A 23,180-nucleotide genomic window follows, 5' to 3' on the forward strand; every position below is an offset into this window, starting at 1 on the left:
GTGATGCTTTCTTGGCAATTAGGCCGGAAAAGTCAGGTTCGTCGGTCCGCTTCCCCAAAACGGGCCCGGGCTGGTCTGATGTCCTGCAAATAGCCACTTTTGTGCACGGGTCCACCCTGACCCCCACAACATTGGACGGTTCCTCGAAGGTCTGTCCAGAACCGGAAAAGTCTGGTCTGCCGAACACATGTGGCGTCGTTGGCTGGGCCTCCCTGGCGGCGTTCACATATGTCCTCCACTTGAGAGAAGAACCTGTCCTTTGGGTTCTAGTTAGATATGATCTGTGTGCATTCAGCAGTACAAGGCCTTGCGTTGCGCATGAGGAGATGGAGTTGCCCCTCCTTCAGTGCTTTGCTCCAAAGGCCCCACGCTATAAAGTATGGGCGGCACGGTAGAACAGTGTGCAGCAATGTTGCCTCACAGCTGCGGGGTCCCAAGGTCGATTCTGGCTTGGATGACTGTCTGTGTGGAGTAGTCTTGTTCTCCCTGTGTCCCCGTGGGTTTCCTCCAGGAGCTCCAGTTTCCTTCCACAAGTCCCGAAAGACATGCTATTAGGTGAATTGGATATTCTGAATTCTCCCTTTGTGTATCTGAATAGGCGCCAAAATGTGGCCACCAGAGACTTTTCACAGTAACTCCATTGCATTGATGATGAAAGCCTACTTATGACAATCAAGATTATTATCATTAATATTTCAATCCCGAACTCTTCTTTTCTCATTCGGTGGGGGCATGCCTTTCCGAGCGGTTAACATACAAGTGTACACTGTCACCACCCCGTCCCCCACCACCACCATTTGCCGGCATCCAATGGAGCTTGGAATAATAATTGTCCCGGCGTCCATGAGTATTTCATCAGTTCTCTGTGGAAAAAGCATTTAACTTGTTTGTCAATATAACTCATTCCCCGTGATCAGATGAATCCTCTGTCAGTTCTCCTGGCGTTCAGTTTGTTGTCGTGCAGAAGTCAATAACTGTTAGTTTTTCTTAGAGCACCCAATTATATGTAACAACTCAGGGACAATTTATCATGGCCAATCCACCTGACATGCACATCTTAGAATTTTGGCGGTGAAACTCATACAGACACGGGGAGAATGTGCAATCTCCACACAGACAGTGACCCGGGGACGACATCGAACCCATGTCCTCAGCGCTATAAGCAGCAGTGCGAACCAATGCGCACCGTGCCACACCTGTCTCCTCCGTTTAAAGGTGGAGTCAATATTGGCTGGCCTGAATATGTGACTGTTGCAGTAGGGGACCATAGTGGACATTTTTGTCAGACCGAAATATTGTCTTCTTTGGTCCATTTCTGGAGCCCAGCTGTTACCACTGGGCTTGTTGATTGCTTGATGTTTGGGGATGAAAGCGCTGCAGTGGCTCCGGCGTTGAGGGCAGTCTCTGTGCTCAAATTCCCCACCATGTTTTAGCACTCTTTTCCCGGTTCCTTTACCTATCCCGTCTCTTTTGTACTGTGGCTGCCTAATGCTAATGCACGTTTGGGAGATACAGAGATACTTCTCGTACTTTGCAAAACTGTTTTGAGGAACCTCAGAATGAAACCCCCCCTCCCCCACCCCCACACACACTAAAGAAAATGCCATGATCGTTTTGTCTACTTTGTTAAAGAAAGCGGTGTGAATGTAATCGGTATGGATCAGAACAGGAAGGGGAAACTCGCCGATTTGTTCATCTTGATTGCATGCCGCGACCACGATAGAAAGCGGGACTGTGTCCCAGACCTGTTCATCCTTCTTTCACGCTTTGTTGCAGACTTCCCAGATTATACTTGTGGATCTGTGTCCACTCGTGGGCAATTTGCTTCCCCAGGTAACGGAATTTGCTTTGGGATTGTTTAACTGGCAGTACCTCCAGCTCTGCCCTCGCCTTTATCGTTGGCTGACATGATTTTGCTTCTGCTCAGGTTGAGTTTATAGACTGAGAGGGCTCCAAACGGTTTTGAGCAACATGACCCCTTCCATGTTGTTTTGTGCGTTTGCTACGTCATGGAGGAAGGCAGCCGCATAGAGTGAGATTCTGTGTTATCTGTGTCCCCTCCAGATCCCCTTTCAGTTTTTCACTGCTCTGAGTACGATTACGAGTGGCTCTATTGCCAGGGCGAAGAGCAGCAGGGCCGTGCGCTCTTTGCAGCTATTAGTACTTGGAACTGGTGGTGTTGGTCCACACACCCACCTCGGGAGCGCTGTAAACAGGTTTCTTTCACATTGTGAAATCTATAAAAACACAAAATTGCTCCACGACCTATCTGAGGTACTTCCTCTCGACCATGTCGAAGGTTTTTACTTGGTTCTGGTAGATCATTATCTATGCTGTTCTCTCCCCGGATCGGGTGTCCCTTGCGAGTGGGTCTCTGAATATCTCCTGCACTAGTAGGGCCAGTCCCGCCGTCAATTCTATCTAGACGGCGGTCGGGAATCCAATTAGTCCCGGAGTCTTCCCTGCAGCTTCACGGAGTTGCAGCCCTCCATGACTAATCCCAGTTCAAATGGTCTTCCAGCCCACTTTTCCAACCCTTACGCACGAATTGCTTCAAACTCAAGTCCCGCTCGGGGGCTTAGTGGTGTATGGACCCCGGTTGAAGATCTCAAATGCGTTGTTGACCTTTTCTGGATATGCTACCAGTTTGCCTTTGTTGTCACTATGTATATTTAGTATACTTATTTAGTATATTTGAATGAATGAACCAAACGCTGTGTGTTTACTCCGAAAAGAACAATTATGAGTTTTTCGTTAGGATAACTGGAAGGTAGTTTATGTATCAGTTGAATAAGATTGGACAGAGTTCGCTATTATCTCACATCCTTAGTGATATTCTTGAGTTCCCAGGTTGACGGCCCATATGCACAACCTATTTCCACTGTCCAGTTTATGACTTAGAGCAGGTGATAGCGTTCTGCTCCTGCACGTTGACGACAATATTCATTCAGGACCAAATGCTGCCTTAATATTCGGAATTATCACACATTTCTAATTTACTGGGTTTCAGCTGACTCTGGTATATTTTAAACATGGCGGAAATAAGTGCGAATAATGTTTGAAGAGACAGCACTAAACATTTGTAAGTTAGTCATTGTTAAACATAGCTGATGAAAACACTCAGCAACAATTGTTCCTCAGTAGAATAGGCTTTTGACGTGGTGGATAGACAGAAGGACCTGTCTGGTATTATTTTTGGGGGAAGCTCGGGAACAGTTTTGTATATTGTTCTGTAGATGCTAATATTCGATCGGTTCTGAAACACCTGGGCTGAAGTATTGATATTTCAGGAGCAAACGTTTGCTTCTGATGTTGGCCAGTTGTTAGGACCGAGAATATTGGAATTTACTGTTATTCACAGGTATATTTTGATAATATGATGTTGGATGAATCTACCTATCTGTGCACTGTGATGTGTGGAACCTGAAATATTAGTAAAATGCAGAGGTGGTTAATACAATCATGTAAAGGCTGATGTTCTTTTTTAAAAAACATATCCTTTTGCCTTGCTCTTTGCATTCACATGTAGACCCGAACAGATAGCGAGGATGGGAAATTCATATCAGAATAGTTTCTTTACTGCCCACCAATGACTCGGCTGTGCTTTGTTCGGCATTTTCATTATCGGAATGGTTTGCTCTGGCAGTTGAATCTTTACTTCCATGCTGTTTCCTGGATGGCGACCGTGTTGCAACGTTTGCAGAAGTTGTAGTCAGAGCTATTGCTGATCGTGGCAAAGTCTTCAACGCTACTCATTGAAGCAAGGTGGGGTCACCGTTTTAATGCTAATGGGTGAGTAAATGTGAAAGACCTTTCACGGTATGGTTGAATATTACCCTTCAGCTGCGCGTTGTCTTTGAGCTGCTGAACCTACTGTAAATCTATTCCACTTCAGACAACGATTGTTCCATGCATAACGAAGGAGAATACCTTCTGCGTTAAGATAACAATTGATCTCCATATGGTATATTTCATTATACCTTACTGGACGCCTGGATCGCTGGCCGGCAAGCATTCATTTTCCGTTCCTAATTACCCTTCAGAAGCTCGTCGTGAGCTGCCGTCTTGAACCGCTGAAGCCCTGTTATGGAAGTACTCCCAGGTCCCGTGAGGGAGGGACCGCCAATATTTTGACCAAGCCACAGTGAAGTAACGATACATTTCCAAGCCAGAATGGTGAGTTACTTAGAGGGGAACATCTAAGTGGCGTTTAGTTTCATGCATCTGCCACTTTTGCCCGAGATGGTATTATTTGCTATGCGCTGTTTAAACAGCCTTGCTGAGTTCCGACACTGCACCTTGTAGGCGGTACACAATTCTGCATTGCGCGCCGATGGCAGAGGAAGCAACGTTTTGTCGAGCGGATGCCAAAAGACGGCAGTTTGTCCAGAACCATGCCATGCAGTTTGAGTGTTTTGCAGGTGCACTCTTCCATGAACGGGGAAAGTGTTCGATGACACTGTTGACTAGTGCCTTGTAGATGGTGGACAGGCTTTCTGGAGTCAACAGGTGAGTTAAATGCCGCAGGATTACTGGCCTCCGATCTGCTCTTGCACCACAGCATTTGTATGGCTAGTCCAGTTCGATTTCTGGAGAACGGCAACCCCAAGGATGGTGACAGATGAATAGTACATCATGTTAATGGCGTGGAATGAAAAATGGATTCGCTGGATTCACTCTCGTCAGCGTGTGGCACAAATGTTACTTGTCACTTGTCAGCCCAAGTCCAGGCCTTGTTGTGTTTGGCATCCTCTCGTTGTTATGCAATTACATCTGATGTTATATATATATGTATGAATATATATATATATCATCGTTGTTTTGATTTCGTACTAATAGTAGGCTAAGGTTATTTAATTTGATCTCAGTTTGCTGTCACCACAATAATATGTGAAAAAGGGACAGCTTAAACTGACCAATTCGACCGATTTGCGGAGAAGGCCAAAATTCAGGAAATTGCTAATGTCTCTTCAAATATCTTCACTGAATGCTCTGAAATCTCGTTTTGGGAATCCATTTAATGAAATTTGCATTGTGTTATTGAGCATTTTATGTATTTCCGATATATTACCACAATACAAAACTTACACATTGATGCCTTCATGGATGTGTTTTTGAAAAAGATCGAAACCGCATTTATGTACGTCCTTAAGGAGTACGATGTGTTTGCAAAGTCAAATTCTGTATCTACTCATGCATTTCTGTTTGTGAGTTGTCTATTTAATACGGGCAGTTCTTTTCTCGAAATGCCTCTCTCGTTGATTTATGTAAAATGCATTTTCGTTTTGATTATTTAATTCAGAATTCAAAAAACTACTTCAAGATACCAGTAAGCAATCATCACGATTTGGGAATTATTTACATTAGGTACTACAATCTGTGGTTTGAACTAAATAAATTATTCGCCCTGGAGAAAACAGACATTAAGGAAGTGTATTCACGATGTTATCGTTAGTCTCCGAAGCTCTGAACACGAATACAGGACAATGAAGTTTGCTCGTGTAATAATTGAGAGAGTGGCATATCTACCACCGAAATTCACTTTCACAACCGCATCCCCTATCCCCGGATGTCCTGAAAAATAGACATAAATAAATACCCCGAAGCCTGACATATGTCTTATGAGGATCAATAAGCAACCAAAGACTGAAAATCCGATAATAGAGCAGGCACTGAACGAAAATGAACCGTAAGATAAGTGCAACACCAATAAATCACGCCCGTCATAAAATTGTAGCATCGTATTTTCCATTTCAAAAAAACATGGCAAGCAATGTTTCGCTCTACTCTGTCAAGGCCTTTAGCCATTTTCAATGTTTCAGTCAGACATTTTTTTATTTTAATTAACAATTTAAGATCAATTTATTGTCTCAACATAGAATAAGAGTTGTATCTCAGGACTCAAGCTGCGAACCCTGAGAACAATTATATTTTTTCCTTTGCTATGCGTGGACCGAACAGCTTTCTCCTAGTCAGTGCTCCGTTACATAAAGCTAATTTCAGTGAAAACGCGCATTCAATACATGTTTCCCATTGTTAGATGTCACTGAACGAGAATGTTCTGTCTTCTACGTAAGAGTGCAGCCAAATCTGCCGGAAAATCATAAGATTTATGTTGCCACAACATGTTGTCCAATAAATACCTGTAAAGCTCCTCAAAATTTTGTAGCTCATACTTTATTTATCGCGTCTTAACCACTCAACTAGACAGAATCTTTCCCCTTGTTCTATCTTTAAATTCTCCACAGATTCTGCTTTTCTGACACCGTTGTCCTCTGAAAAAACTTACATTTTCGACCCTAGAACTACACATTTCAGTAATTAATGCCGAATGCCCTTGATTTGATTATCATGTCATTCCAAGGGGAGCAGCATGACAAATTTAAAATTCCACTTTTTCCATTTAACCTTCTTTGTATCAGTTAACTAGATTTCAACGAATGCAATTATATTGCCTTGAACTCCTTAGTCAATCAACATGCATTTTAATCATTCGTGCCGATCGAACCTTACAGAAAGGCATATTTTGGAATTCCAAATCTGACATTTCTATTGGTTTCCCTTTCATGTATAATACTCGTGACACTCTCAAGAATAGAACCAGTAATCAATTTGCAAAATATCAATTATCGTTTCTCCAACCATGTTGCCTCCGTCTGCCGAACGTGACCCGCTAAGTAGCACTTCCTTAATGAATGATTCCTGAATATTTGACGCATAATTTCAAACCTCGTAAACTACAATTTAATTTAATATGGCTTTGATGACTAGTTTCGTTTCATTCGCTGACATCCAAAGCATTTGGAACATTCTAGAACCGGGATTTATATTTGATGTAATGACGAGTGAATCCCTGTCGTTGCAGTGACACGTTGTAAATCACTCGATAAAGTGCATCAGTTTCTGCGACTTGGCTGGATTTTAGTTGCCTATGGTTATGTACTGGTGTGTCTCAGCTTACGCTAGCTGGTTAAGTTTCACATTCTTATAGCCTGATTTTTCACAATGCTCAAGGTGATGACATAATAAAGCAGATGCAATGAAAGCTGCAGATAATCTACATTGCTTGGAGTTTACTTTATAGAAGTACCAGAAGGATCATACCTGCCGTTGCTCCGTTCATAAACAAAGTCGGATATCATTTACATTGAAAGAACAAGTAGACCAAATAATTGAGGATTCATCAAAGCCACCGAGACAAATATTATATGAATTAATTTGAATTTGCCGTGTAATTGAAATTGTTTATGTTACAGTGATATGTCTGTAACTGCACCGCATAATATGGAGTTCTTTGGATTAAAATAAGTTAATCTATTTTCTTTGCTGTAACAGGCATCAGCAACAATGCTGCTCATTTTGTGTCGCAAGCCGATCTTAATGTTATGACCCCTTCAGCAAGCCAGCCTTTCCAAAATATGAGAACAGACTTCTACAATCCGTAGCAACACTTTATTTTGTATTGCACACGACCGTAAAACCTCAGAACCATCTTAGGGAATTTCGAGCGATTGCATGTTTGCAGCAATCATGTATATTGATGTTACTAATGTCGAAAGAATTCAAGTGCGTTTGTTGCATTCTGCCATAATTCTGTGAAGCAAAACAATGTGAACCGTAAACAACTTCCATCTCAAAAACTGCCTTGTATCTGATAGCCGTACCTAGTCTACCTCCGATCTCAACTCATTCTTTTTTCATAGTAATTGTCGTCATTCATTTGTTCATGCCCCTCTGCGAATAATATCGTTAAACTACTGACACAGACTAACCCAATTCCACGATTCGATGAAAGTGTGTTTTCTTCTAATTTTACATACTATGGATTCCATAACGAAATGGTACTAGGTGAATTGTTGTTGCAGACAGTCAGCAAGGAAAAGTCGAAATAACTGGCTCAATCAGTGCTGCGCTCATTCTATGATCGGAAAATATTATGCTTTGTTGCTTTCCCATTTATTTTCTAAATACCTATTCAGTTTCTTTCAACTTTTAAAATTCAACAGATTTCGATTTCTTTTAGCAACGAGAATTATCCAACTGAGTTTTCGTCACACAACCGTCTGTTGCTTGTTTTCCACAAAATCATTTTAACCTGAAGTGCCCACAGAACGAAGGATGTTATTCGTCTCGCAGATTGTGCGCTCGAATTATGGACAAACAATTAACTTACAGACACCGCTGAACATACTCGGGCATACTTTCGGGCAGCACGGTAGCATGGTAGTTAGCATAAATGCTTCACAGCTCCAGGGTCCCAGGTTCGGTTCCCGGCTGGGTCACTGTCTGTGCGGAGTCTGCACGTCCTCCCCGTGTGTGCGTGGGTTTCCTCCGGGTGCTCCTGTTTCCTCCCACAGTCCAAAGATGTGCGGGTTAGGTGGATTGGCCATGCTAAAAATTGCCCGTAGTGTCCTAAAAGTAAGGTTGGGGGGGTTGTTGGGTAACGGGTATAGGGTGGATACGTGGGTTTGAGTAGGGTGATCATTGCTCGGCACAACATCGAGGGCCGAAGGGCCTGTTCTGTGCTGTACTGTTCTATGTTCTATGTTCTATACTCCGTGTAGACCGGAACGCTTATCTTATTTTAGAAAATAACTACATTTACTCAAGTCTACCTCAATTTTACATGACTCTGCCACGCTCTCAAGCAATGTATCCTTGACCATAACGCTGCGCTAGTGGAAATAAATTGCTCGTCATGTTGCTTTTTTTAAAACTCCAATTTACTTACAATCGGAGTCCCTTGCTTCGTTATTCTTCCACGAATGGGAACTGTTCCTCTTTCGCCACACTGTCAAAACAGCTAATGATTTTTAATACGTTTATCAAATTTTATGTCAGCCTTCTCTTTTCGCAGGAGAACAATCCCAAGTTATTCAACATAGCTAATACTGAATTTATTGATTCTTGGAATACTGCAGTGAAACGTCTCAGCGATATTTTTGAGGCCTTCACCACAAAGTAACTAGTTATGCTCATTTCTATTTTGAATGTTCCAGCTGAGATGGATCATCCTTTCATCCAAGTGTGACAGAACCTTCTTGTTTTTATACTTTAAATTTTGTCCCCGCAATTTTCGAAGACAACCTTCTACATTCTGCACAGAGTCACGTTTTGTGAAAAACACTGCGGCGCTTATGCCCAATTGCAGGCAAGATGACTTTGCATAGCGGAGGCAGGGATGAACTGCATATCTTATTCATACTGCAGTCTTTTAAAATTGATTTCCTCATTTGTTGCCTGTATTAATAGTTGTTCCATGAAAACTGCCCAACGCATTGTTACTTCTTCCCTGTTTGTTATTTCATTTGCATTTTCCCGTTGTTGCAAAATATGTCCCATTTTGTGCTGTTGAGGCGTGCTATAACCTTAAGCATGCACTATGTAGCAGACCTTGTATATAGAGATGTAGGGAAATACAGCACAGAACAGGCCCTTTGGCCCACGATGTTGCGCAGAAATGTTGTCCTCGGTTAATCATAGAATTTTGGAAACTAAGGGCAATTTGTCATGGCCAATCCACCCAACCTGCACATCTTTGGACTGTGGGACGAAACCGGAGTACCCGGAGGAAACCCACGCACACACGGGGTATATGTTTAAGATATGAATATCTGGTCGCATTGCACATTTTCCTCTTCACAATCTACACTGGATTCCATTCTGGCTGCGCAGGACGCTGATAACGAATACTTTAATTCCAAGCGATCCTCATTTTGAAGCACTGCATTGTTAGGCACATTATCCTTGCACTTAATTCCTCTGGTCTACCGAATGAATCTCATGTAACATAATTCAACTAAATGACATTTCTTCAGTAAGAAGTCCATGGCGTGCAGGAAAATGCAAGGACATATACTATGGTAATCTTCTACAAAACGCAATTTGTTGTAAACTAGTCACTATTTTCCGACGGAGTTGCTGACCTAAACCAAATCTGGACATTATCTGGCAAATGTATTTTCAATGTCTGAGCCACTGCACGTACTGCTAGAGTATAACGTTCTGAAATAGCAGAAGTTATCTGCAGCCTTAATGCTTGTGCCAATGCAAGTTTTTTCAAACTTGCTTCGCAGAGTCGATATCCATTTCTGAAACACAGCTCATTTTACTTTGAAAGTCATTCTGCAGAGCACCGTGGGAGCACAGTCGTTGACAAAGCACAACTATAATACTCTTTATCTAGAATACAGTTGAGGATATATGCGATCTCAGGCTGAAGAGTTTCAAATCTGTTGTGAAGAATTTGTACATTGCATTAATATTTCCATTTTAATACCCAAGTTAACATGTGATAGAATAGCACATGAAAGCTAACTGGAGCCTTGGTTCAGCTCAGTCCCAAGCCACTTTGGGCATCAGAGGGTCCAACACAATTTCCACAGTCAGGCAAAAGTCCCCAAATTCCATTGCCAAATTTGCAAATCGATCTACCAACTCCAAGAAGAGATCCAGGTTTGGCTCAAAACGATCCACAATGTCTTCCATTGAATGTGTCCAAAGTCTTACAACGTCACCAAATACAAACAAAGTGAATTTGAACGAGGCATATCCTTTGTATTTTCAGAATTGGGATGGTGATGGTGCCAGTGCCTCTGATTTTCCTGGGCACACTTTGACTTGTCAGCAATACATTCTGTTCAAATATGGCTTGAAGAGAAGATGTTTCAGGAATTTATCAATTTTAAAAATGAATCAGATATATAGCCTGTTTCCTCTGTGATTGACATAGGCCTATTTATGTAATTTTCAAAGTTAATAATATTGGCATCTTCGATCTCCTGAATAATTGTGAACGGGGTTCACATTCTGGTCCATAATTGTGTGGATTCTATTGCGCTTCCCGTGTTTGCAAATTGCTCCTGCGACCTTGGATGAGCCTGCAGCTATGCTTAAGTGCCGGGGCTTGATGCATTTCTATCAACATCCATATCGTCGTGTTTGCTTTCATAACTTTCACATTTGTGTCAGATAGATAGATAGAGATAGAGAAATACAGCACAGAACAGGCCCTTCGGCCCACGATGTTGCGCCGAACTTTTGTCCTAGGTTAATCATAGAATTTTGGACAATTTGTCATGGCCAATCCACCCAACCTGCACATCTTGGACTGTGGGAGGAAACCGGAGTACCCGGAGGAAACCCACGCAGTCACGGGAGGATGTGCAGACTCCACACAGACAGTGACCCAAGTCGAAATCGAACTTGGGACCCTGGAGCTGTGAAGCAATTGTGCTATCCACAATGCTACCGTGCTGCCCTTAAGAAGTTAACCTACACTCCCTTATTCTACCCTAATCCAAGTACCTATCCAATAGCCGCTTGAAGGTCCATAAATGTTCCGACTCAACTACTACCACAGGCAGTGCATTCCATGCCCCCACTACTCTCTGGGTAAAGAACCTACCTCTGACATCCCCTCTATATCTTCCACCATTTATCTTAAATTTATGTCCCCTTGTAATGGTGTGTTCCACCCGGGGAAAAGTCTCTGACTGTCTACTCTATCTATTCCCCTGATCATCTTATAAACCTCTATCAAGTCGCCCCTCATCCTTCTCCGTTCCAAAGAGAAAAGGCCCAGCACCCTCAATCTTTCCTCGTATGACCTACTCTCCATTCCAGGCAACATCCTGGTAAATCTCCTCTGCACCTTTTCCAAAGCTTCCACATCCTTCCTAAAATGAGGTGACCAGAACTGCACACAGTACTCCAAATGTGGCCTGACCAAGGTTTTGTACAGCTGCATCATCACCTCACGGCTCTTAAATTCAATCCCTCTGCTAATGAACGCTAGCACACCATAGGCCTTCTTCACAGCTCTATCCACTTGAGTGGCAACTTTCAAAGAACAATGAACATAGACCCCAAGATCTCTCTGCTCCTCCACATTGCCAAGAACCCTACCATTAACCCTGTATTTCGCATTCAGATTTGTCCTTCCAAAATGGACAACCTCACACTTGTCAGGGTTAAACTCCATCTGCCACTTCTCAGCCCAGCTCTGCATTCTATCTATGTCTCTTTGAAGCCGACAACAGCCCTCCTCACTATCCACAACTCCTCCAATCTTCGTATCATCTGCAAATTTACTGACCCACCCTTCAACTCCCTCATCCAAGTCGTTAATGAAAATCACAAACAGCAGAGGACCCAGAACTGATCCCTGCGGTACGCCACTGATAACTGGGCTCCAGGCTGAATATTTGCCATCCACCACAACTCTCTGTCTTCTATCGGTTAGCCAGTTTGTTATCCAACTGGCCAAATTTCCCACTATCCCCATGCCTCCTTACTTTCTGCATAAGCCTTCCATGGGGAACCTTATCAAATGCCTTACTAAAATCCATGTACACTACATCCACTGCTTTACCTTCATCCACATGCTTGGTCACCTCCTCAAAGAATTCAATAAGACTTGTAAGGCAAGACCTACCCCTCACAAATCCGTGCTGACTATCCCTAATCAAGCAATGCCTTTCCAGATGCTCAGAAATCCTATCCCTCAGTACCCTTTCCATTACTTTGCCTACCACCGAAGTAAGACTAACTGGCCTGTAATTCCCAGGGTTATCCCAATTCCCTTTTTTGATCAGGGGCACGACATTCGCCAGTCTCCAATCCTCTGGTACCACCCCTGTTGACAGCGAGGACGAAAAGATCATTGCCAACGGCTCTGCAATTTCATTTCTTGCTTCCCATAGAATCCTTGGATATATCCCGTCAGGCCCGGGGGACTTGTCTATCCTCAAGTTTTTCAAAACGCGCAACACATCTTCCTTCCTGACAAGTATCTCCTCAAGCTTATCAGTCTGCTTCACGCTGTCCTCTCCAACAATATGGCCCCTCTCATTTGTAAATACTGAAGAAAAATACTTGTTCAAGACCTCTCCTATCTCTTCAGACTCAATACACAATCTCCCGCTACTGTCCTTAATCGGACCGACTCTCACTCTAGTCATTCTCATATTTCTCACGTATGTGTAAAAGGCCTTGGGGTTTTCCTTGATCCTACCCGCCAAAGATTTTTCATGCCCTCTCTTAGCTCTCCTAATCCCTTTCTTCAGTTCCCTCCTGGCTATCTTGTATCCCTCCAGCGCACTGTCTGAACCTTGTTTCTTCAGCCTTACATGTCTCCTTCTTCCTCTTAACAAGACATTCAACCTCTCTTGTCAACCATGGTTCCCTCACTCGACCATCTCTCCCTGCCTGACAGGGACATACATATCAAAGACACGCAGTACCTGATCCTTGAACAAGTTCCACATTTCACTTGTGTCCTTCCCTGACAGCCTATGTTCCCAACTTCTGCACTTCAATTCTTGTCTGACAGCATTGTATTTACCCTTCCCCCAATTATAAACCTTGCCCTGTTGCTCGCACCTATCCCTCTCCATTACTAAAGTGAAAGTCACAGAATTGTGGTCACTACATCCAAAATGCTCCCCCACTAACAAATCTATCACCTGCCCTGGTTCATTACCAAGTACTAAATCAAATATGGCCTCCCCTCTCAGGTTTAAAATTTCTGTATAATTACCCACCCATGTTCAGTTGGAAGCTTAGAACACGATAACGTTTTTAGACCAAGATTGCATAATGTGTGTCCTTCAGCAGAAGTCCCGGTCAACTCCGACAAAAGATGTGAACCTCCTCGACAGACGATCATACACGCTTTTCAGGGCACTATAGCAAATACTCACGTCTTGCTGGCCATCATAAAGGTGAAGGCCTCTGACAGGATTACTTCGTCGGAACTGTTGCAACGTCTGAAGCATTGTTCCATGCTCCTCCTGATCATTTGGAGTGACATCTTTGCAGTGGACATATATTTCCATCACAGCCATGTTGTTAATGTTTCATTTTCCATCTATACCTGTTCGTAATTTAATTTCATAAACAATCCCACTGTTTGTCTCATCCATGCTCTCCTGTAACACCATTATAAGCTTAAAAAGCAATTGACTGAAAGGTTCACGATGAACGTTCAACATTAGCTCTTGGCATTATTTTGGAATTGTTCTGCACTGGTAACTATGGCCTGAATTATTTATATCACTCTTCCAATTTCTGGAAACATATTTTTATTTGAGATGGTATTGTGACTGAGGGCATAGATAGCGTGCTGCATGTTCCTCTTCCTTTTAGTGAGCAGACAACACTTGTCTCCGTGTGCAATTTTTTTAATCAGTGGAGAACTCTCCCCCCCCCCCCCTTCTCACAAACCTGATCATCACATATGTTATGTTCTTCTTGCGGGGGATGGTGAATTTAGTCTAATGGCAAAGTGGCAGTGTTCACACTTTGGGCGCGTTCAAGTATGGTTATGCATGTGATTCCTGCCTGAAAATAGTGTTACAATATCCGTCCTCTGGAAACACGCAGTCCATATTGTGCGGGTTAGGTGGATTGGCCATGCTAAATTGCCCGTAGTGTCCTAAAAAGTAAGGTTACGGGGGTTGTTGGGTTACGGGTATAGGGTGGATACGTGGGTTTGAGTAGGGTGATCATTGCTCGGCACAACATCGAGGGCCGAAGGACCTGTTCTGTGCTGTACTGTTCTATGTTCTATGTAAGCTTTCCATTTTTAAAGTATTTCCACACACATTGCTGCCTCAGCGCACCGTCTCCAGTCACATTGTAAGCTGCTCCTACTGTTGCAATGGCAATGAGTTCATCGACCGGTGAGATCGATGCAATTGCTCTGTCCAGGTACACATGCAATTTGCTCTTCCACAGCAGCCATTGTTGGAGTTTAATCAATGGCATTTCTCGCACACCTGGGGTGCAAAAGACTGGTAATGTACCACACGTTGAACGTTAATGACCCGGGGAAGACACCAAGCTTGTTGCTATTTCAGATTTTATGGAAAGGCCGGCTGCCCCGTCACGTCTCTAATCTGTTGTTTCGCTTCCAAGGAATATATTTCGTGCGCTGTTTACGCTATTTGCTAACAGTCTCCTGCTCAGTGGATTCTTTATAAATCATCAAACTCCATATTTAGCAACGATAGCACCCTTTAAACAAAAGCAGCTGTGAGGGGTTGTCCGCTTATATTCAGATAACGATCATATTGCAAATATATTAATTAATTCACCTCATTGAAATCTATTTAGAAAAGTATTCCTGCTCAACTTCCCGAAGTCTTCCGACCCCTGGAAGGTATCGCACATAATAGCTGTCATTTTTCTTTATTCCGTTCTCACTCGCATTCAGATATGAATGTTGACTGGAGATCGAACTGCACCTAGTGGCCTTTTCAACTCCCTGCGATCAGCGATGTGCCCTATGACGCCAGCTTCGGCCCAAAAACCAAACAGAAGCGGAGTTGACTGATTGAATCTGCTGACGCAACCGTGTACCCATTTAAGAAGTCCAGCTTCGAAATTGGGCAAAACGCATTTCACAACGTGCGTTTTTGGGGATTGTGGGCTCTCTACCTTAACCACTGCTAATTTTCCTACTCATGAATCACCTGCTGATCCTGCCTTCCTAAGGAATTTATAAGGCTAAATATGGTGCCTTCATTTCTTTCTTGGTTGGTATTAGGTGGCATTGAATTGTTTGAAAATTTATGAAGCCATTCGGAGACAGGAGTCTCATATTTTGGCTTGTTTTCCTTCCAACAACTGTTTCTTCCATCATCCACTTTAAGATTCAGTGTTCATACTAAATTAGCCTCTGCCATTTAGCGTTAGTTTCCAGGACAGTGCGTCGTGCTTAAAGATACAATGGCCATATGGTCCTCTTCAGATGGTCGGCCTGCATGCACATATAGAACATAGAACATAGAACAGTACAGCACAGAACAGGCCCTTCGGCCCTCAATGTTGTGCCGAGCCATGATCACCCTACTCAAACCCACGTATCCACCCTATACCCGTAACCCAACAACCCCCCCCCCCAACCTTACTTTTATTAGGACACTACGGGCAATTTAGCATGGCCAATCCACCTAACCCGCACATCTTTGGACTGTGGGAGGAAACCGGAGCACCCGGAGGAAACCCACGCACACAGGGGGAGGACGTGCAGACTCCACACAGACAGTGACCCAGCCGGGAATCGAACCTGGGACCCTGGAGCTGTGAAGCATTTATGCTAACCACCATGCTACCCTGCTGCCCCAAATCTCAGGCAATATCTGTGTAAAATCTTTCGCTGGATTAAACCCTCTTCAATTCAGCATAAGGAAGATTGCAGTACAAATGCAGCCATTTCGTACCAACATTAGCTTTGTATGAGTTCGCTGACCCAATGCAGAACATTTGTTCTAGTCCTCTGGCGACGTTTAGATACTCTTGAACTGAAATATAATACTCTGTCCATGTAATCTCTCCATTTAGGTTTTAATAACCTAGGTTTTAGGTTTTCATATCCTAAATATGTTTATGTAACATTACTTACATTTGCTGATTTCAGCCTGCCTTTTTCTCAAACTTTTAGCCAAGCAATTCTCATTTCCAAATGGTGCTGTTTCAAAATCGTCATGCCAGGCCTTGCATTACGGTGCAATCCATTCTTTCCATTTAATACCTGCATTACAGAGGTTTGCCGAAATAGGCAAACATGTGTAGGCCCATGTGTGCACCGACCCTCTACAGGAGCACTGTAACTGAATCCACTCTCCCGCACTCACTCTGTAATCCGGCCCATTGACCCTTACCAATCCAACTAACCTGCACATATTTGGATTGTGGAAGGAAAACGGAGCACCCGGTGGAATTCAAGGCAGACACGGGCAGAAAGTGCAAAGGCTGGATTTAATCCGGGTGGCTGCTGCAAGGAAGCAGCTGTGCTAAGGTCTGTGACACGTTGCCGCGTTAGATCTAATCCAAACATTTTCTATCTCAATCTTATACTCACTCAATTAATGTGCGGTCTTCACTCCTGCGAAATATGAGATTTGATCCCCTAATCCATATATGGACAGCCGAAATAGGAACAAACTTCGTTTATTTCTGTCCGCAAGCCTGTTCGATACTTCAATGAGATCTTATCTAAGATGTAGTGTTTTAAATTTCACGTCCCCTCCAACATAGATAATCCCTGATTGCACTGTCTGACACAAATCCATATATCTTCGCAATGACGTCCCTGCCTAGACTGATATCCGAGACTGCGATTGCCAAAATCGCGATCACGCAGAGAAAATAAACTCGTAATCACCCACCTAAAAACGATCAGCACATTTTAAAACAGTGCTCCTATTTGCGGAATCAAACACAACACTAAATATTATTTCCTCTTCCATTTAAGGGGTGGAGAGTCTGTAGACCGTACGAACGGTGCATCACCCTATTTCCCAGCAGTGATGACAATGTCCTACGCACTGGAACCGATCTTTCGGGCAGCACGCCAGCACAAGTACTGGTATTGTGACTTCACAGCGCCAGTGTCCCAGGTTCGACCCCGCTGGGTCACTGTCTGTGAGGAGTCTGCACGTTCTCCCCGTGTCTGCGTGTTTTCGACCGGCTTCTCCGCTTTTCTCCCACATACAAAGACGTGCGCGTTAGGTGGATTGACCATGCTAATTTCCTCTTCGTGTCCAAAACGGATAGGAGGCGTTATTGGCTTACGGGGATAGGGTTTGAGTGATGTCTTAAGTGGGTCGATCCAGACTCGATAAGCTGAAGGGCCTCCTTCTGAGCTCTGTGTTCTATGTTTTAAACACCAGTCCCAGAGCCATAGATTCATCGTTCTGATTTCATTTCTCCTCCATCAATATGTACCCAGATCTACTGATAACAGAGGGCTGGATTTTCCGAGACCCCAGCCGTGTGTTTCTCGGCCGCACACGGTCCGCTACCTGTGGGAATCTGTTCACCCGCCACTTGTCAATGTTAATTTATATTGAAATCGCCCCACGCCGCAGGACAACCCATGGGCGCGAGTGCTACCAGCGCAAACATTGAATCTCAAAAGTCAGATAATTCAGGCCCTAATGATAGGCACGTTTTCGGCTGTGTTTCTTAATTGCGTGACTAATTATTCATGATCAATATGCAGAACCGGTATCATTGGAACCATGGCGAGCCTGCTGATCTACCTTAGAAATTTCTCGACTTGGTTTTGGTTGACACAGTAGTGAGCAGCTCAAACCCTTTTGGCAATTGACTAAGTCTGATGGCCCCCACTTCTTTCCGTTCCTGTTCTTTATCCCCTTTGTGGCTTAAATTCATATTTTCCTGTCCCTCATATCTGTCAAAAACAGTGATGCCTACTCAAAGAAGTGTAAACCTCCTCTGGAACAAACTGTGCATGTATTTCTCCGCCAAATTCATTATTTTCCTCGGTGTCTGCAGTTTGTAATAGGGATCCATAATCCTGACCTATGATTCCGCTAGCCTTACATCCTTTCTTCTGATATGTTTGTCCTGATTTCCTTGTCTTCCCAAAGCTTCCACATCCCACAATTATAACATAACACCTGTCTGGCCATTGTTCCTTAATTAATTTCGTTTAACTATTATTTTAATTAACTTAAGTTAATTCCTACGTATATTATAGTTCACTATGCTTATTAAGCTCGTACCAATTACAAGTACAGTTTATCTGTTTCTTACGTACACTTCTTCATAATTGAGGTATTGCATTTCTCATTTATTTAATAACCACTGCTGTTCCAAAAAAAGTATACGGTGTTATTTCTCATGTCATGGCACGTGACTGTAGTTGTTAAAGTCAACACTGATTGACCTACCCAACTTGCTGAATGCCTTGCTCGACAACTTGAGATGGAAGTTCACTACATTGCTATAGGTTTCGGATTCACATGTATGCCAGGCCAGTTAAGAAAGACAGATTTAATTCAAAGAAGCATATCCGAGAACCACATGTGTTTTTTTGACAATCGATATTTGCTGAATACTCCCCAATGGACTTGTTGTTCCATCGTATTTACTGCCATGGTGGGATTCAAACTGGAATCCCCGACTGCTAGCTCAAAACGCATATCACAGAGAAAACAATACAGTTTTCAAATAACTTGTATTCGTGTTGAGTACTCTTTCACTCACTCATTGATACCGCTGTTTCCGCTCTTGGCCTGGGCCTTTCTTTTGCTGTTTATCTTTCCTATTTCACCCTCCCATTAATTTAGAATGATCACGCTTGTGTTCAAATTGATACAAGTGTTCATCCCGGCCTAACATTCTGTCTGCTTTAAATTGAGAACCGCTAACTTCTGAATGACGCGGTGATGCCATGTTAAATGCACAGTTGTTGCTGCGCTAAGTATTTTGGGCGTTTCCTCCCCAGTCAAATCATCAACCTCCTGATCTTGGTTCCTAAAGTTTGACTTCTAGTCAGACTTCGCTGTCCATGAAAAACGTTGCTCCCTTACATTTCACTAATACCTTTTAAAATTATGTTACTTATTCTACCTTTTTCCTAATCTGGCTCATTGATTTTTTTTCCTGTGGATACTTTTCGAAAACAGCTTGCTATCAATTCTCGGGTGCAGATATTTGTGCATGTCAGTTGTTGAATGTATTGTGGTTACTAAACAAAACCTACTAATGATAGACACACAAAGCACAACAGCGCAAGCGCTAAAAAAAAAGTTTAATTTTACTTTTATTTTGGGCAGCACGGTGGCCTAGTGGTTAGCACAACCGCCTCACGGCGCTGAGGTCCCAGGTTCGATCCCGGCTCTGGGTCACTGTCCGTGTGGAGTTTGCACGTTCTCCCCGTGTCTGCGTGGGTTTCGCCACCACAACCCAAAAATGTGCAGAGTAGGTGAATTGGCCACGCTAAATTGCCCCTTAATTGGAAAAAATAATTGGCTAATCTAAATTTATAAAAAAAAATAAAAAAATTTTACTTTTATTTTCAATTAAGGGGCAATTTACATAGAACAGTACAGCACAGAACAGGCCCTTCGGCCCTCGATGTTGTGCCGAGCAATGATCACCCTACTTAAACCCACATACCCGTAACCCAACAATCCCTCCATTAACCTTACACTACGGGCAATTAAGCATGGACAATCCACCTAACCCGCACATCTTTGGACTGTGGGAGGAAACCGGAGCACCCGGAGGAAACCGACGCACACACGGGGAGGACGCGCAGACTCCACACAGACAGTGACCCAGCCGGGAATCGAACCTGGACCCTGGAGCTGTGAAGCATTGATGCTAACCACCATGCTACCGTGAGGCCCCCGAATTTAGTAGGACCAATCCACGTACCCTGCATATCTTTTGATTGTGCGGTCTAAAAACGGACACGCGGGGGAGAACTCCACACACACAGTGACCCGGAGCCAGGATCGAAATTGGGACCTTGGCGCCGCGAGACAGCACCACCGCGATGTCCTGATTTGGCACATCGTGATTTATTTACCTACAAATGTAACTAAACAAAGTCACTGAGAAATTACAGTGTCGCTGAATTTCGGAAAATGAGGTGAGCGAATGAATATGACCGAACACACAATTATTGGGTTGAATGGACCTGGTGTGAAACAAATTGTGGGAAGCTCATTTTTTGCAGGAACCCAAATATCTAGTGATATGAAAATATTACAGTGAGTTTCATGAACAGCTAGTGCATCCAACAATTACGCTGTTGAGCGAGAATGTTAAACTTTGGGAGAGTGTGCTAAAAAATTGTCAGAAAGTGTTGAAGTAGTTCATAATGGCGACAAACTTTTCCGAAATTCACCGACACTGCAGATCTGAAAGCACATCCGGAAATTCTAGAAGGAAATGCAGTCAGAGATAGCACAGGCATACTGACCGATCCACGTCGGGGTAATCGTAGGGGTGAATAACGTTCCAAATATATGGTTTAGAAAGGTCGAGTGAGTCGAGCACAGGGGTGAAAACGGTAAAATGAGGTGAGCGAATGAATATGACCGAACACACAATTATTGGGTTGAATGGTCCTGGTGTGAAACAAATTGTGGGAAGCTCATTTTTATGCAGGATCCCAAATTTGGAGTGAGTATTCGTTGCAAGAACCTGTATGAAAGCCAAAGCCAGAGCCAGCGAAATTATGGACGAGGATTTCCTGACGATCTAATTTACAGAAAGGACAGATACCCGATCCATGGAAGGTTGCGATGGAAATCATAGTGTTGAAGAAGATATGAGGCCGGCAGCTCAGGTCAGAGACAGAAAGAGAATGTCGCTGGTATCTTGCCATTTGGAGGCTGATTTTAAACTCACTATTTAATACATGCAATTATGAACTTAATAATGTATCATATGGGGACTGATATATTTATCATTTATTTCCATTGAAATGTTTTTGCATTCGATTTTTTAAAAGCAATGTTATTTGAAACTAGAATGCATTTAAAGAGTTTGACACGTTTATACATTTATAGCTGAAACATATTTTTGTCATATTTAGACATCGACAATACATACTTTCATCTTAACAAATGGCGGCTAAAATTCCCTCAGACCATATATCAAGAAAAAGTGTCCCAGTGGTAATTGTTTCTTCCAGCACGAAGCAAATCTGTTAAAGCCAGGTGTATATTCGCGTAGATTAAATGAACGTGCTTTTTGTCTCAGAAATCAACGTGCATGATTCACGTAAATAATTGATTTTATGTTTTTTCTCTAACAGTGAGGCAACTTCTTTTAAAGGATAAAGGTAAATTAACAGAAATGCGTTTTTCAATACATTCATTATTGGCTGAAATTAATAGAATTAGATCGAGAAATATGCGTTCTGCAACAGGAGTTCACAAAATCCCAAAATTCGTTACATGGATTGACAAATGCAAGCTGGCAGTGGCAGAACTTGAAACACTTAATGTGCCTAGTTGAATACATTCTTGTACCAATGAATGTTAAATAGAATCTCGCAATGTCTTTCACTTTGAGGGTACGCGAAAGGGAAAACCATGTAAACAGTGCGGATGCAGTAGTATGTCAGGAGCAGGAAATTCTGCGGGACTACCTCAGCATCTGGATGCAAACATTCAAGCTATATCACCTTGGCACACAGCAGGAGTTCAATGCTTCACATGCCCATTGCCGACATGAATGAAACTCCAATAAGATGCAAGACGACTGACACCAGCTAGGAAAACTGATCTTCCTTTGCTGGCATGTCATCACTCATTTTGAAAGTTATTCACTGATTTAAGCCCATCCATCCGTTGAACTGATAGCAGTGTTACCATACAAAATGAATAATGCTTCTTCAACAGCACCAATCATAGATTATCATAGAATTTACAGTGCAGAAGGAGGCCATTCGGCCCATCGAGTCTGCACCGGCTCTTGGAAAGAGCACCCTACCCAAGGTCAACACCTCCACCCTATCCCAATAACCAATAACCCCACCCAACAATAAGGGGAATTCTGGACACTAAGGGCAATTTATCATGACCAATCCACCTAACCTGCACATCTTTGGACAGTGGGAGGAAACCGGACGACCCGGAGGAAACCCACGCACACACGGGGAGCATGTGCAGACTCCGCACAGACAGTGACCCACGCCGGAATCCAATATGGGACCCTGGAGCTGTGAAGCAATTGTGCTATCCACAATGCTACCGTGCGACCTGTCCAGCAATCAAATTTCTGAATTTAGCAACAGAACAAGTCGCTGGAACATAACTAATAGCAAATGTTCATTCAAACCACAACACATTCTACGGTGTTATTCCGTTCCGACTGATCGGCACTTTAATGCCATTCGACCAGCCCACCGCTTGTACCTACATCACGGAGTGCAGCAGTCCAACACAGGAGCTCGGCACCTTTCTCCCCTGAAGTATAGGCTGAGTTACACATATTGACAAATCCCGACGCCGAAATTATGTAAAATAATTTTCCTTGAACATACAACCTTATTACAGTGTTCGGCATGGTTCCAAGCAAGGCATGTTTTCGAATTTAAAATAAGTTGCTTTCCTTTGCCACTATGTCCTGATGCCACACGTTGTGAGAGGGTGATTCTTTTCTCTATTTTCCGATTCAGAAATGCAATAAGATAAAAATAAAATCTGAAACTGAGTGTCCCCCGGGGAAAAGAAAATTGAGGAGCGTCAGTGCCACTTTATTGCACCATCGAAGACACATTTCATCACTTTTCTTGATATTGTGTGACGTTAGGGCAGTAATTGGTGCCATTTGCCCTTTCTATGCTTAGGTAGTGTGAGTCCATCCTCACGGTTTAGTTGTACGAACAACATGCCCAGTGGAGG

The 23,180-nt window shown here is 43.1% G+C and overlaps 1 protein-coding gene across 1 annotated transcript in view; it reads left to right on the forward strand.

The window, feature by feature from the left end:
- The window catches only part of LOC119976524 (golgin subfamily A member 4-like), a 1,176,663-nt gene that overhangs the window by 680,042 nt on the left and 473,441 nt on the right, over window positions 1–23,180 (forward strand). The window contains exons 96-97 of the mRNA XM_038817077.1: window positions 5,303–5,329; window positions 21,587–21,613. Coding sequence (XP_038673005.1) covers window positions 5,303–5,329; window positions 21,587–21,613 — 54 coding nt within the window. The remainder of the gene's footprint in view (window positions 1–5,302; window positions 5,330–21,586; window positions 21,614–23,180) is intronic.

The sequence above is a fragment of the Scyliorhinus canicula genome, chromosome 13 (genome assembly GCF_902713615.1).
Source record: "Scyliorhinus canicula chromosome 13, sScyCan1.1, whole genome shotgun sequence".
NCBI classification, from domain to species: domain Eukaryota; kingdom Metazoa; phylum Chordata; class Chondrichthyes; order Carcharhiniformes; family Scyliorhinidae; genus Scyliorhinus; species Scyliorhinus canicula.